The 16,425-nt window shown below is 38.1% G+C and overlaps 1 protein-coding gene across 5 annotated transcripts in view; it reads left to right on the top strand.

Annotated features, from left to right (window-relative positions):
- Positions 1 to 15,780, top strand: part of TTC27 (tetratricopeptide repeat domain 27) — a 179,702-nt gene extending 163,922 nt beyond the window's left edge. For all 5 annotated transcript variants that reach the window (XM_073214488.1, XM_073214494.1, XM_073214504.1 and 2 more), the window contains 4 exons: positions 6,968 to 7,165; positions 8,474 to 8,585; positions 12,389 to 12,489; positions 15,561 to 15,780. In XM_073214488.1, the coding sequence (XP_073070589.1) occupies positions 6,968 to 7,165; positions 8,474 to 8,585; positions 12,389 to 12,489; positions 15,561 to 15,683 (534 nt within the window). In that variant the 3' untranslated portion in view covers positions 15,684 to 15,780. The remainder of the gene's footprint in view (positions 1 to 6,967; positions 7,166 to 8,473; positions 8,586 to 12,388; positions 12,490 to 15,560) is intronic.
- Positions 15,781 to 16,425: the final 645 nt, after the last annotated feature.

The raw sequence follows: 16,425 nt of genomic DNA, 5'->3' as shown, positions 1-16,425 counted from the left end.
AACTCCAGGAAAATAGAAAGAGACACAAGAATCATCTTTGGAGCAGACTGTCAGGATTAATTTTCAGGTAAAAAGGCAAGTGGGCCTTCCTTTTTAATCACCATGGATTAAAATTTACCACTGTAGCTCATGTTATGTTATAAATGGGAAGATACTACAGGATGCATTTATCTGTTGCTCTTGTTTTTTAAAGTTCTCAGTGTTTCCGAACTGTGGCTGAATAACTTGTGTGCACTCACTTCCCTCTCATTGCTCTGCCGCTCTCTGGAGCCGACTCCTCAGTACGAGCCTCTTTCCACATGGTCTCTGCTTCCCCTCTCCTGTTAGAACTCATGTGTTAGGTGTGGTCCCTGCCAGTCTCCTGCCGTGCTGTTGTCAAGGGCCACACTGCTACATCCAGGGACAGCTGTCAGTCCTCAGGTTTCCCAGCTATCAGCAGCATTTAACTCAGTTGATCTGTCCTCCCTGAAACACTGTCTTCACATGGGTTCCAGAATTTTGCACTTTTTAATCTCACCAGCTGTGGCTTCCTCATCTCTGTGCAGAATCACCTTCACCTTTCCTTTAGGTGACAGGGACTCCAGTTCTCACACTGTTTTGCTGCCCCATATATACTGCTACCCAGGGGGGGTCTCACAGTTCCCTTGGTTCTCCCTCTTACCTTCCAGAGGAAGTGTATCCTGAAAGCATAACATTTTCCTCCGTATGACCCCTTTTGTTCTTATTCATGTAGGCTGTTCAGTTTGTTTCTTTCATTCTTGTTGCACTATTCAGATGTCTTAATTTTTCCTGTTAGCTCATACTCCCCTGGGATATTGCCTTTGCACTGGTCCTGTGTGCTTGATGGGTGGGGCTGAAGCAAGCCAGGACCCGAGGTACACCCTTCCTGGTGAGTTTGGGCCATAGAGGGAACACACATACCCCTTGGATGCACTTCGCCATCGCCCCCTCCTACCACCACCAAGTGGCCCTGCTCCTGAGAAACCTCCCTTTTTTTTTCTGCGAGGGACTGCTTTCTTCCAAGGCCCATCTTCCTGAGTAGCCATCTAACCTCAGTAGGCCTGTGGCCATCTGCTTCCCCCTTAGCCAGGCCTGTGCCCTGATGTGTCTGCCTGGTCCCTGGCTTGCCCTGGGAGGCACTGCTGTGTTACAGTCTCAGTGCTGATGGCAGTGGTGTGTATGGTAGTGTGTGGGGGAAAAGAGGTGCATCCAAAATGTTTTTCTCAGCCCATCTGTGAACCTTTTTGGCACCTACCACTTTTCCATCCTGGGCTGCTCTTCTCCACCCCACTGGGACCCAGCCAGTTTCTCTCTCCTCAGGGTTTCTCACATGTTTGTTGTTACTTTCTCAGATCCACCAGGTTTCTCTTTTTTCAAGCAAAGTACAGAGTTGGGGTTCAGAACAAGGAGCTAGCACCATATTAGTCCATCAGCTTGTGGGCTACTTCATCTCCACAAATTAATAAAACTTTTCACATTGGAAAAAAGAGTTCAATACAAATTTTTAAAAAGTTTAAGTATCTTCGAAGAAATATATTTATTCAACAAAAACATTTGGAAAGAGATTTAAGTTCAATAATAATGAAATAAAATTCAGAATAATAGCTGCATATACCTATAGCAGGATAACATCAAAGATTTAGAAAACAATAATACACTCAGTGCTGGTAAAATGCAATGAAATGATGCATTTTCATATATTACTGGTAGACATCTAATTTGAGTCAACCCTTTTAGAAATCATCAAACTTAACTCTACAGTGTTAAAATGTTTATTCCCTTGATTCCATGATTCTGTTCCTGGAATTCTAACCTAAGGGAAGCTTCATTGTGGAAAAACAACCTTTAGGCACAGAGTTAGTCATTGAAGTGCTGCTTATAATAATAACACATGGATTAGTGGCAGCACATGGAAATAGCCCAGCTAACTACAAGGGAATTGTTAAATAGACTATATGGTCTGTCAACCCAGAGGAATATTTTGAATCTATTAAACTGATCTATTTAAAGAGTATGTGAAAACTTGAAAAAATTCTATGACATAATGTTAAGTGAAAAAAGATAAAACAGTTTACATAGTATAACAAATATACATACAGTAAAAAATTTAGAAATTCACTGCATTAGTACTGACTTATGTTTGGGAATTTAGTTTATTATTATTATTATTATCATTATTATTATTATTAGCTCTAATGTCTTGGGGAACTTTTTGATTAAGAAAAAACTGCAAAAATCTGTCTGATTTGGTTGATTCAAGATTTGGCAAAGAAATAATAATGTAATGATCAAAGTTACTAGCATGCAAACTTCATAAAAGAGATATCTTTCTAATGTAAAATGACATTATTAGAAAGGAAAAAATAGCAGAAGACTAAGGAGCTGTGCTTTGTAAATTAATATAGCAAATACTTGAGAGCAAGATCCAGGGCCCAGACTGTAGGTTCTAATCCAACTCCACCTTCCCTAGGTGTGTGACCTTGGACAAGTTACTTAACTTCCCTGTGCTCCTGTTTCTTCATCAGCAGAGTGCAGATAACAAGAGTACCTTCTTCATGGGATTGTTAGGATGATTAAGTGTGTTCGGAGAGCGCCAGCTCATAGGAAGGCTGTGTATGTGTAAGTGTTATCTACCATCATTGTTGTCTTCCCATCATCCTCATCAAAGCTCAGGAGTCAGGTGTCACTGGTGTTCAAAACCCATCTCTATGACTCACTTGCTATGTGACCTTGAGAAAGTTCATTTTACGTCTCATACAATAATGCAGTTTATTGTTAAAATGGGGATAATAATAAAGTCCCTGCTTCCTAGGGTTGCTGTGAGAACTAATGAACACAGGTGGATCATGTGCTTAGCACATAGCAGGAGCTCACCGAAGCGGCAGTAGGCAGGTATGGAGGGCTGATAACCATGGCAGTGGATTCTGTTTTTCTTTAGGTCTGTTTGAAGCACAAGGAAATATAGGGGTATCCAGTGAGTGGGCCAAGAGTGAGTTTGCTTTCTGCTTCTGATGGAGTAAAGAAGTTGAGGATTGATGATAATCGTAGTAGTTTATAGGTTTATATTGATTTATAGTCTTAAAAGCTCCTTACATGTGTGTTGACTGCTTATAACAGTTCTGTGATGTAGCAGACAGAAGACAGGTTACTGCTATTTACCAACTTCCTAGTTTCTCCCCCGTATTAATGGCGCACTTCAACAACTGGTGATACATATCTTCCTCTCCACTGTTTATCTAGCTGTTCTTGAATACATGGTGTTTGCATAGATGGTACATCTAGTCATTTGGACTTAAATTTCTTTGTCCTTTTCTTAATTCCATATGAACAACCAATCCAAGTGGCCATATCTTGGATCCTGTTTCCTCAAGATTTTTACCTCTACATTCTTAAATGTCAGTATTCTACTTTTCAGCCACTTATTGTATGCTTAGTAATTTACAGTTTTAACTAGTTATTGCTGATTCAAATACCCATAGCAGTTTATCCATTTTTATTCGATTTACAATGGATTAAAGTGTTTGCATGTTTAAATTTTTGTTTTCACTGTTGGTGATGCAAGAGAGTGTAATTCTGGTAAACATCATAGACTGCGAGAGGGAATTACATTTTTTTTTTGGTGATTAAATTTAATCAGAAATATTCTACTGCAATACCTTTTGCCCCTTTTAAGTTATAGATCTCGTTTTCTAAAGAAGGGTTAAATATGTGTTAGTTGTTTTTGTAGTGAGTCTAAATAATTATAACATGAATTTTCTCACTAGTTAATGGAAGAAAAATAGTCGATATCAGTACATATAAATTACTCTAATAATTTTTAAAATAATTCTTCTACCCCTCTAAACTACTTTTTAAGATTACGTATTAGCTCCATTTGTTAATGTACTTTAACAGCCATTTTTTTTCCTTCAGTTCATGGGGCTTTCTTAATTCCAGGAAAGAATTTTTAAATTTTTTGTTAAAATACAGTATACCTGTAGAAAAGTATACAGCTTATAAGTAAACACATGAATTTTACAAAGGGCACACACCTGTGAACCAGCTCCCAGAGCCTGGGTCACATCATCATCAGCCCCCCCTCAGAGCCCCCACTGTCCCCCTTAGTCACTGCCCTTCCCCTACCCCCACAGATGCCAAGGACATAATTTTAAAGTAAAATCTAATAAATGAATATTCCTGTTGCCTTTATTTGTTTCATCCTTGCCAATCTTTGAGTGTATTTATTCTTGTTTTTTTCTCCATTTTAAATGAAATTTTTATGTCATAAAATAACATATACAGTTTGACAAGTAGTAGCAAAAGGCTTAGATCAAAATACAGCAATTTCCTGCTATATATGTCTCCCTAGTCCTCAAGATCCTTCTCCCCAGAAGTGTTTTAGTATTTCTTTGCCATGTGCCATTTCCAAACTTCATAATAATTGTTATATACTACTATGCCTAAATCAAATTAGGTGTAATCTGTTGACCTCTTATTATAATAAATGAGGACTTAACTCTTTTATACCGGCATTTGCTCTACTTCCCTTGTTTCCCCAATATATTTACATTACATTTTTTGGTTAAGTGAATATTCTCCATTAACATTTTTTTCCTGTACAAGTAATATTCAGAATGGATATTATAGGATACTGTGATTGGGGTTTTGTGCTTTTTTGTGTGATGTTAATAATTTTCTTGGTTTTCATATTTTTCTCTCTGTTTGTAATCTTCTTGTGTAAAATCATAATCTCTTCTGCCCTCCTTGTTCTGCTTTAGTTCTGAACACAATCATTGCCAAATCCAGAGGAAATCTTCTGGTCCTGATCTTTCTCTTTCCCTGGTTTCCATAACATCACCTTCTCCCACCTTTCTGAGCTCTCCTTTTTAGTGCATAGACCTCTGTTCATTAAATGCTCTGTTCCTTAAGGCTGATTCCTACCACCATCTCTTTAGGCACTTCCTTAAACATTTACATTTCCCTGTACAGATTCCCAAACCACCCACACTCTTCACCAACTTTCCTCCCTCAAACACCAGCACTTGCAGGTCTGCATTTTTCTTGGAAAGAAGGCCAAAAGTTTTCTCTCCCACATTGTCTTCTCATGTAGGTGAAGTGTGGGGATGGGATGTTGGGTTAACTGTAAGATCCCAGAAAAATCAAAGTATTTTAATAATTTAGTATGCTTCATATGTACATGTTAATAACTATTTTAAAAACCATCCCTTTGAGAACATGTTAATTCTTGAAATTTTTACAGTATGATCACTTGAAACAAATAGTGCATATTCATGTAATTTCTTCTGCATTGTTACTTGCAGATTTAAAACCATGAGAGGGTTTGTAATATGAATGTCATTATTTTCAGATTTAAAACTCTACATGTGGGACTGTAATATGAATTTATAAGCAAAGATAACATTGTCCAAATAAGAAAGAAAAAGCACAGTTAAATATTCTCCTGTCTACTTTTATCGCTGTATATAATTTGGACCATGAGCCTGAGCTCACATTCCCAAAAGCATTCACAGTCCAGAGGAGCCTCAGGTCAGAATGCTCTATGGGGGACAGTGCAAGGCGCACACTGCTTGCATTTCTCTTAGCAACACTTTTTGAAAAGGTGTGTTCATTCAGTCTGTCTTCACAAGTATTTATGGAGTCAATGCTGTGTGCCAGATGCTGTGTTAAACACTAGTGATACCAGATGATGAAATGTGTCCTCTCCCTGAAGTTCAGAGTAAGAATAATGGTGAGGCACCCTGTCTGTTAGAACCTTGCCACGTAAAGTGTGCTCTGTCGACCATCAGAATCAGCATTACCTGGGAGCTCGGTAGAAATCCAACTCTCAGTCCAAGATGGAGGGACATCTCCATCTAGGATCCTGCATCTCTAGTGAGCTTCTGGGTGATGACAATGCTGTCAGGTCCTGGGCTGCTCCGAGTAGTAAGGTGTTTGAGCACTTTCCTCGAAATTTTGGAAAGAAGGCCAAAAGTTCTTTAGGTACATCCAGGTGCCCTTTGCTGCCCACCCACCCCCCGCAGCAGGGTATGATTGAGGATGCACTTTCTGTGTCCCCAGGAAGCTGCCTTGAGATACACAGCCTCTTATAGATATGACAGATGTGCCTTGTCATAATAATTTAACCTACTGTGGGGCCGACATAACCCACCTAACAGCATCTGGGGTAGAATGTGTAAAGATCAGTGAAACCAAGAAGTTGCTAAATGGTGAGCTGACCTGGGCTAATTAGAAGGAAAAGAGATACTTTGTGGGTACCTTGCATGCCCAGTGCAAATGCATTAGCAATTTATCTGTTAACAGTGTGGAAGGACTAGGACCTCTTTGAGTAGAATTGGAATATTATCATAGCAGTGCAGGTGAAAAATGAGGCCTAACATAATGCAGGAGAGGCTGGATCTAGGATTTACTAGGAGTGTTGAATCCAATTGGTTACATGTGGCCGAAATAGGAGAGAAGAGAATCTAGGTTGGCACTCAGGTTATTGACTCTGATACTTTAGGAAGAAGAGGGATCTGGGATCTATGTTTCACTCTTGGATAGATGGAGTGTGAGGTGTTTCTGGGACATGCCCAGGAGGTGTACAGTCGTGGGGGTCTGGAGAGGAGTCTGGCCAGAGCCACACTGACACTGTCCGAGTAGATGTGGTAATATATTTGAAGCTGCAGGAGTGGACCACATCATTCAGAGAGAGCCCTCAGTGTAAGAAGACAGGAGCATCGAGTATGGGGCCTGTCTAAGAAGAGCCCTCCAGGGAGCCTCCAAAGGGACACCAGAGAGGCAGTCAGTAGCATGGGATTCTAGAGGTGGTCCAGGATGGCCTGACTTGTAGCTTTAAAAAGCTTAAGGGTGATATTATAGCAGGGGTCTCAGGGCTTTCACTGCCGTCATCAGCGATGAGGGTGAGAGCAGCCCTTTGTTATTGTCTGGTGGTTTCTAGCTCACCAGTTTCTTCTGGGCCTTTTTTAAGGTTCTTAGAATTCTGGTGAGGGCAGTGATTGATGAGATGACTGATTGGAGCGGAGGTAATGCAACCAGCCTCAAAGGAAAGCTGCAGGAGTTACTTGGCAGAGTAACTTCAAGAGTGACAAATGATGGAGAAATCTGGAGGCTGTATGCACAACTATATGGAAATGGGCAGAGTGAAAAGCCAGATGAAAATGAAAAGGTAAGTCCTTCAATCTTCCTGGGCTCCGTCTCTTGTCTGACTGTATGTGTAGTGGATCTGTTTGTTTTGATGGTTGGAGGAAGAGTTTAATAATTTGACAGATAAGATTAATATGCTCAAGTTTTCAGTTTTGATTGAGAATCCTTAACATAAACACTTTAAATTGAGAACACATTAAGACTTGTAAGCATTCATCTTCTTTCTTTCCATGAGTTTTTCTATATAATTAAGACCCTGCCAAAGGGTCTCTCTAAGCTGCCAACCCTCCTGGAGCTCCAGCAGACTGCTGGCTCCCATTACTTACTCTGCACCCCTTTCTGCAGGCTCATTGCTGAAGACTACATACGGTATATTGGGCACAAGGATGAAAGAGTATTTAGATCTGAGATGGGACCTATGAAGGTAAAAAGAAAAAGGAACTAGATAAGAATATTGGAGAAGAGCTTTTAAAATCTAAACATAAAATGCTTTATAGAGGCTACCCTGCCCCTTTCTCACAAGGGCAGTAGAGCAGCAGTTACACTGAAGCTCAGCCTGTAGCCTCCTCTTATCTTAGAACTTAAAGGAGTCTCCAGGAGTTGCCACGGTTGGTATAATTATTTTGTGGTCTTTTGAAAACATCCACAACAAATCAAATATACTCCTTGTGTGAGTTGGGAATTAGCCACAGTCCAGCTAATCTGTGGGGTTCTTAACCATTCTTTCCTCCCTCCGTCCCCCCAGCTGGCTCCTACCATGGTGCTGTCAGCCTTGAGAGCACATCCTCACATGCACGCACACACTCCTACTTTCTGTCCTGCATTTCTTCTGAATTATGTACTCCCTTGCATATATGGAATTAAGGGTATTCAATTCTCCCATCTGTGAATTTTCCCTCAAGAATGCACAAGGATAGGGTTATGAAAGAGAGTGTTTTAAACTTCTATGAGTTTACACACCTCTCATTAATTCTGTAGTTTTCACCAAGTTCACACCTCATTCTCTTAACTTGTCTCTTGCCATCAAGCTAATGACAACAAATGCTAAGGAAAAGTGTATACTTCTTACAGAGTTCCAAAGTTGGCATTTATATTTTCTGTTGGAGGGAAGTGTTTCTATCCAGATACATTCATTTGATGTCTTTTAATTGCTTCTTGCTGTTAAGTGTGCATCTGTATCCCTTTTTTGATGAGAATAATAGAGACTGTACTGCATAACATAGATGCTGGCTTTTCAAGTTGGAATTAGTTCCATATGACTTCCAGGAAGCAGAGTTTAAAATATGAATTCTACTTGTTATTCTGAATGTTGTTCTTTTTCTTTCCTCAGGCATTCCAGTATCTCTCTAAGGCATACAAGTGTGACACACAGTCCAGTTGCTGGGATAAAGACATTACATCATTTAAGGAAGTGGTTCAGAAAGCCTTAGGACTTGCACATGGTATTTGATGTAACGTTTGATGGCCATGCCATATTTTAGTGTACTCTTATTAATAAGAAAAAGTATTAGGTCAAAAGTAAAGTTCCACTATGAATAATTTCAGATTATTTCATTATATTGAAATTACTATATTTAATTTAGCAAACATTTATGGAGCAACTACTATGTAGTAGGCACTTTGGAACAAGAAGAAATAGGTTAGAGTTTAGATGCTGTTTGAATAAATGACAGGTATTAGAAACTTTAGAGATGTGAAATACCTTTACAGCTGTGTTTTGTCTTCACATTACACAGTCTGTCTGTGTCGATTAGATACTATTAAAGGGAATCTGTTAACTTTTCCTGACTCATATTCTTCCTTACAAATAAAATATTTAGTAAAAAAAAAAAAAATACATAGATTTCTGGAGTACATGGCAGTATACAAAGAACAACAGCATATATACAAAAGAAAGAAAAAATACAATCTAATCCTTATGTTTGAGAAATTTACTGGGTGATATTTGAGGGATGGATAACTTTATATATAAAATTGTATAACAGAATTACCTATTAGGTAAATATATTCCAGGTAAAGGCTGCTTTTAATTATTTGTATTAATGAAAAATACACCAGTTAAATTTCATAATTTTGTATTTATATTTGAATATGGATGTGTCATGCCTTGGGAATGCAGTTCAAATAAAGTAATGAAGCCACAGTGTTAAGAACTGAATTTACCAAGGGCTGTGAGCTTGTTCTAAAGTCCTCTTCTAACTTTTTCTGCAACTAATAGTTACAGCAAATAGGGAGCCCATGAAGGACAATAAAGAGGGTAGAACTTTGGAATCAAGGAGACTTTAGCTGGAGAATCAGCTCTACCACATTCTTGCTAGGTACTTTGGGTAAATTAAGTTCTCTGAACCTTAGTTTCCTCATCAATAATATGGAGATAATTTCTGCCTATGGTTGTTATTAAGAATAAATAAAAACATATTTAAACACTTAACAGTATCTTATGCATAATTTAATGTTAATCTATCACCTTCTCACCCCCACCCTATTCCTTCTGGGGTAGAGATCAAAGCTGTATAATAAGGGACTCAAAACTACAAAGAGAAAAATGAAGAATAAGAATAGAGTTTGACTTGCCTCTAAAGAAGTCACAGAATGTTCAAACAATTTAGAAATGTGCCTAGTTAATAATTCTACTTATGGCCTTTGGTTATCATTGACAAAAAAGATATAAAATCCAATTTCCTGGGCTACCACTTGACAGATAAAGTAGAAGTGCTAAATTCTCTGTAGCTGAGTTTTCAGTAGAAAAGTTGAGGTAATTGCTGATAGAGCAGTGGAAGTTTAGGGTGGCTAGAATTTATGTGGCTTGTGTGGCCTCATGATGGGTGGGCTGAGATAGAGTCAGTCCCTGTGCCTTTGGCCTTTGTGGCTGTAGTACCATGTTTGGGGAAACCTATGCTAAGGAATATTATATACATAATTATAGCAGGGTCCAATTTACTTTGAAGAATTTATCTTATCTACCTCAACTTGCCAACCATAAACATTTCTCTTAACAGCTGGCTCTATAACAGCAAAGCCAAGATATTTACTGTAATCACTAAGTGGGTATTAAGCCTGTCAAATATAAATATGCAGGTTAAAGAAATACTGTAGGAACAGTCTTCACTTTGCATATTAAGTTGGTTTTAAACTATTTTTGGTACTTTTGTCATCAGGGCAGTACTTGGAGAAAAACAAATGTCTACTAAGTTGCCCTTTGACTTTAATGAGTTGTATGTTGCTCCTACAATGTTTTAAGCTTATTTGAATGGATGCTTAGTTTTAATTTCTAGTGATATTTTGGATTTATAAAGATAAATATTAACCTTTTCTTTGTTGCTTTTGTATAGCAGTGTTCAACTGAAGAATGAACTGGGTTTCTCTGTTATTCAATTCTCTTTTATGTCTTTCTCTCCAACACTGTTCTCCACCTCACCCAATTCTGAAAAAGAAATATAAAGAAGTTTTACAGAATGCCCATATTCCCTTTTGGGTTGATATTTTTAAGAGTCACCATGTACTTCAGAAAGCTTGATAATACATGCACTCTCTCTATATAGTGTTCAAGACCTTTCTATAACAATGTTGTCATTGTATACCCATTCTTATTGTCTAAAGGGAATTAATTTACAGTCTGCTGTTTTTCTTTCTGGGAAAGGGTGGGCCAAAGCTCCTTCCTTCTTTGCCATCCAGGAATTTTAAAATAATAGTTACGCATTTAAAGTACAGTCTGCTTGGAGGAAGCACTGTAGCTTCCAGGCTCTCTTGGATTTCCTGATGATTTGAAACAGCAGGTTATTTCTCTTTCTCTACTTCTCTCCCTGTCTCTTCCACCTCCCTGTCCCATTCCCTCTCCCTCTCTTCTTCTGTCTCTCTGTCTCTCTTTTATCTCTCTCTCTCTCTCTCTATCTCAATCTCTAATGCTTTTTAGAAATGAGCTTGAGGAAAGGGGACTAATAAAGTGTGTGTCTTTTTGCTGTATTTTTATTTTTCTCAGGATGGAAACAAAGGATTTAAAAAAGAATCACAGCTGTTTCTGGTATAAGTTACTAGGTATTAAACAGCCAAATACCTCAGCCATGGTACTTAGAATTTTCCTCTTCTAAGAGGCACAGATAATATTATCTCCAGGTTAACTGCCTTTTGAGAATGAGTTTAACATTGTTGCATACTTTCAGCCCTTAGTTGAGAAGTGTCAAAGTCATTATTTTGAAATATGAATGTCAAATCTAATGCTCACCAGCCATGGAAGATATTAATTAATGACAAAACTATTTTGTCAGGCAGACAACTCCCACCAACTGATGAGAGTTTTCATGCAGAACAATAGTATTTTATGTCCCCGGCATATGATCTGGGGTACTAAGTAGACTTTAATTGTTGAATTCTTTAATGTAGTTTTAAAATAGGGTTTGGTTATTGGTCTGTTTGTAGTGAGCATAATTTAGGAGGACAAAACAAAAACAAATCAGTGGAGAGATACCAGGATTATATTTTATAAAACTCTTCACTCTTTCTTACAAAGCATTAAAAGCTGGGCCTTCTGCTGGGGAGAATTATGCCCTCTTCATAATTTCAGGTTTTAGGAAAATGGTCACCCCCAGAACACTGGAGTCAGAAATGTTGGGGATGTGTGCCTTCATTCTCCCCCACGCCCTGCTGATGCCGAGCAAGGCTCAGCAGCCTGAGATCCTGGCTGTGACCATGTCCCCTAAATGCAGGCACACGGGTTGTTCATGTCACTTCTTCCAGAGTGATGTGAACCCTGAGTATGAAAGTGTAGGAAGAATTGAGCTGTAACTATCTGGCCTGTCACTTCCCTCGGCTAGTGTCACAGGCAGCTGTAGAAGGTCCCTATTCAGAACTTGGTACCATGGGAAGCTACACTGAGATGTCCTGCATCTGTTTTCCCCTTCTGTAGGCACCTTGTGTTAAGTTAGATTTTGTCCCTCTTTGCCAATTTCAGTAGTCTGTGCATGTGTGTGTGTGTGTGTGTGTGTGTGTGTGTGCACGGTCTTCTGTAACTCATTAGAAATCACCTATTTTCCTCAAAATTCTTCTTTTAGCAATAAAGTATCCTTAAAGAAGTATATAGGGGAAAGTAATGCACATAATTATTTTCCTTTTACCAAAATAAAAGCTTTCCTTATAGAAATATTTCTGAAGTCTGATACTGTAAAATCCTAAGTGAAAAATTGTTTTTTCCCTGTAAGTTATCATTACCGATTTTTAGTGAGTGTTTTTCCCCATATTTATCTTCCAGTGGCTATAAAATGCAGTAGAAACAAATCCAGTCCTCAAGAGGCTCAGCAAGCACTTTCTTCAGTTCGACTCAACTTGCAGGGCCTGTTATCTAAAGCAAAGGTGAGAGTGAAACGTGAATTCATTAGAATTGTCACAGAAAACAGGTCTTCGGTAGCAGCTAACTGCTTTTAAATCTTCTTTCATGTCACGGGTAATTTTAGGCTCACGTTTTGTTTTAGACACCACCCCCCAGGTAGTTAGTTGTACTGGTGAGGGTATATCTTGCCCAATGGATGGACTACCCTACACGTGGATAACTTAGGAGTCTTTGAAATTAATATTTATAATCTACCCCTTAATGCTTTAAGTTAAAACAATGCTCTTCTACTTATTATCACTTTTTCCAAAATGTGGTGTATATGCCGCTGGTACCACTTGGGTAAACATTTGATTTTAACATACATTTATTTCCTTGCACATTAGAAGTATAACCAGCACATCAAACCTACAATGTCATGAATAGCATTGTTTCTCTTCCATTTACAGTAGTGTTGTAAATTTTCCTTTAAAAACTTTAAGTAAATATAATTAATTTAGAGTTGAATATTAAGTTGATGGTATATGGATTTGACAAAAATTGTTAAGGTCTGGGGTGACTCAGGTTGGACAACTAAAGCATATGCTGTCCGTTTCCAAAGTCCAGCCTGTGATGGAGATGCCTGAGAATCACTGAGGGAGCTTTGTTGAAGAGTGTCCACCTGTGACAGATGACAGATCAGGTCTGGGAGCCTGGGAAATCTGGGTTACAGTTCCTAGGTGATTCTTACGTGTAGCCAGATTTGCATTATACCTCTGGAAGCAAAATTTAAAGGACTATAACTTCTACCACAAAGTGGTACTGTCTTTTCTAATCTTTACTCTCCTTCGCTATTTAAGCCTGGGTTGCATACTAATTTTACTCCCTTCTGAAAGCAAGTCTGTGGCAAGTGAAGGTCACTTCTGGACACGTGTTAAAACCTTTCCAGGGTGTGCCTTTCTATTAATTGCTTGATTTCTTCAGACCAGGGCATCATTTTTGCCTCTTTTGAGTATTAACTTACTTTAGTGTGCTTGTTAATCTGCATGCTAGATCCAGGTTTCTATAATCTACTTGGGAGGACTGTATTTCCTCCTAGTTTGGCAGCACAGCTTCAGAATTATATGTCTCTCAGGAAGCTGCAAGAGCCCTCCCAAAGAACGTCAAGGTAGCAAGCTTTTTATGTGACTCTCCTTCCCAAATTGGAAACTAAGTTTCCTAGTTTGGGTTAGATCACTAACCTACCCATGATCGCTTATTTCTTCAGGATATGTTCTGCCAGTTCCCTTATCTCTGAGGTGCAAAGCTTTTTCTTAAGTTATTAATTTTACATAAACCTATACTTATATGATAAATAGTCTTGTCTGTGCAGGTACTGCCCATCGTTCCACATTGTGGAAGATGCCCAAACATTGAAAATGAGGCCTCAGAACATCATCTGTGTTTAGATTTTGTTCTCATTAGATCCCAACTGGCTTATCAAAAATGGGAAAAATCACTTCCAAACACCTCTTTGGAAAATGCTTTTTTGCATATAATATTTTCGAGTCTCTGATTTTGTAGATCACATGCCTGTCCTATTTTTTTTTAACAATTTGGTTTGCTCAACTGAATTGCATTACAAAAGGTACTTTTTAAGAACACTTTTAAATATTAAAATGAATTAAGATAACTGTTAAATAGCTTACAATAAGCTTGGTTTACGCAAATCTCCGGTCGTTTCTTGCCAGAAAGGACTTCATGGAAATAAACTCTTAGAGTCGAAAGACTCACCTAAAGTCATCCATCCAGTCCATGCTCTGCCAGGACAGAGTAACTCTTTGTCCCTTAGCACACTGTCACTGTATTGCTGGAGAGGGGCGAGAGGCTGTTGCTGAAAATGCTGGAGAACCTGGAGGCAGAACAGGTTTTACCACTTATACTCTTAGGGATCCTCAGCAAATTATTTATTCTTTTTAAGCCTCAGTTACACTCTATTTCCTCCTTACTTTATAGGGGAGCGATGCAGATTCATGATGGTTTGCAAGCATGCAATTCTTAGTAAAAATAAAATAGGCCATGTGAGTCCAAGTTCTTTTCCAAAAAGGTGTTTTCTTTACTGATCACATTGTAGCAGTTGTGTCATTCTGTTATGAAATGCTGTTATAGGTGTGACTATATAGTAATGTGACAAATCTTACATTTTTGAAGTTCTACATTCAAGTGAAAGCTCTTTGCTCCAAAAATCACTTGTGAAACTCTAATCTTATCCCAGTGATTATGCATACCATCCCTCAAAACATTTTTGGGACTCTGTTTTTAAAATAACTGTCAGAATAATTGTCACATGTTGTCATCTATGGTAATGGTAGTAAATAGTCATATTTTAATGGTGAATTTAATGTTTGTAAATAAATCATCTAGTCAAGTCTGATGAAAGAAGTATAGTAAGAAGAGTAAATTATATTTCTGATTAACACACACACACACACACACACACACACACACACACACACACACACACACACACACACACACACACACACAAGCATACAAAAGATGATCATAAAATCCTGAAGCTGACTTTCTTGGGTGCCTATACTGGCTCAGCAGGCAGCTCCTAGAGAGGCATTCCAAAATGGTTCAGCCATGGTAGCATTAGTGAAGTATGTTGCAATATGCCCCTCAAGGCGATTCCTTGTTTTGCTTTTACAGAATCTTGATAATCTTTTTTGGCCACTGAGTCCTAAGCCATAATTAATTTTCAAATAATTAGCATAAAGGATCTGCTTTATATAAAATACATTTGTTTTTCCTTGTGTAAACAATACATCAATTTGTTTTGATGAATAATGTCTATTCCTCCAAAAATCATCCTATGACATTTCAATGAACAACCAATATTCAAGGCAGCCATTTTGAAGAGCACAGCTCCCTTGAATTTACAGAATCAGGCATGTTACTTGACTCATCAGTTAATTGTTATAGCTTGTACAGTTACGGGATGGTGACCAAAACACTTGCTACCATTGCTATTACAGTGTGGTGTAATTTTGCAAAGGGAATTTCAGTTCTAACTCTATTTTAAGGGAATTTCCAATTCTTTGGTAATTATGCTTTATTCTTTATGTTGCAGCAACTTTTTACAGATGTGGCAAGTGGAGAAATTTCCATGGAGTTAGCTGATGAAATAGCAACGATAGACACCTTAGTAATAGAGCTCCGAGACCTACACAACCAGTTTCTAAATCAGTATTGACCATTGTGGGAACAGCTTCTCAAAAAGGTGCTTTCACCTTCTGGAATTTCTCTTATACTTGTGTATCTGAAACACAAAATACAGCTTTTTAAATGAATTTCTCTTGTTTGACTGTTCTTGTCTTTGTGATCTTTCCAAATGTTTGAACTTTCTGAAGTATATGAAATAAAGATGTTCCTATTTTTTTAGGTTAAGTTAGAGTTGAATTTAGTATTTTTATTATTCTTAAGATATTTCAATGCAAAGAGCAAAAATATATATAGTTTTCTGTTTAGCATAGGGTTCATTATTTTCTCAGCCTGAAATGAATTAGCTCATTCTTTGGAAAAACTTAGTCTAAATAGGGGAGGAGAAAAACATAAAAAACCCCACACACTACAAGTTTGTAGAATTATTAGATTTGGCTGCTTTATTATCCAAAAGTGATAAAAGAGTAGATTTAGTGATGGAAACCTTTATACTTCTTGAGTTTTTGTATTTGCACCAGAAGGATAGAGGCTTGGCTTAGTTAGAAATGTGGGCATGGTTTAACTTCTAAATCAAGAAAATGAAAGGAAAAAATGGCATAACCCCAATTTTGAATCAACCATTAGCCACTAGTAAGCAGGCTGACCCTCGTTGTTGTGTATACTGCCAGCCCTAAAGATGGCTGTTTAATAAGGTTATTAAGAGTGAAAACAGCTATAAATGGTGCCATATTACAAAAATGCCAAAGTAAAATGCTTGCTTAGTAATGTCTGTG

Source organism: Manis javanica, chromosome 1 (genome assembly GCF_040802235.1).
Source record: "Manis javanica isolate MJ-LG chromosome 1, MJ_LKY, whole genome shotgun sequence".
In the NCBI taxonomy this organism is placed as follows: Eukaryota; Metazoa; Chordata; class Mammalia; order Pholidota; family Manidae; genus Manis; species Manis javanica.
This window is presented reverse-complemented; position numbering and strand designations above follow the sequence as displayed.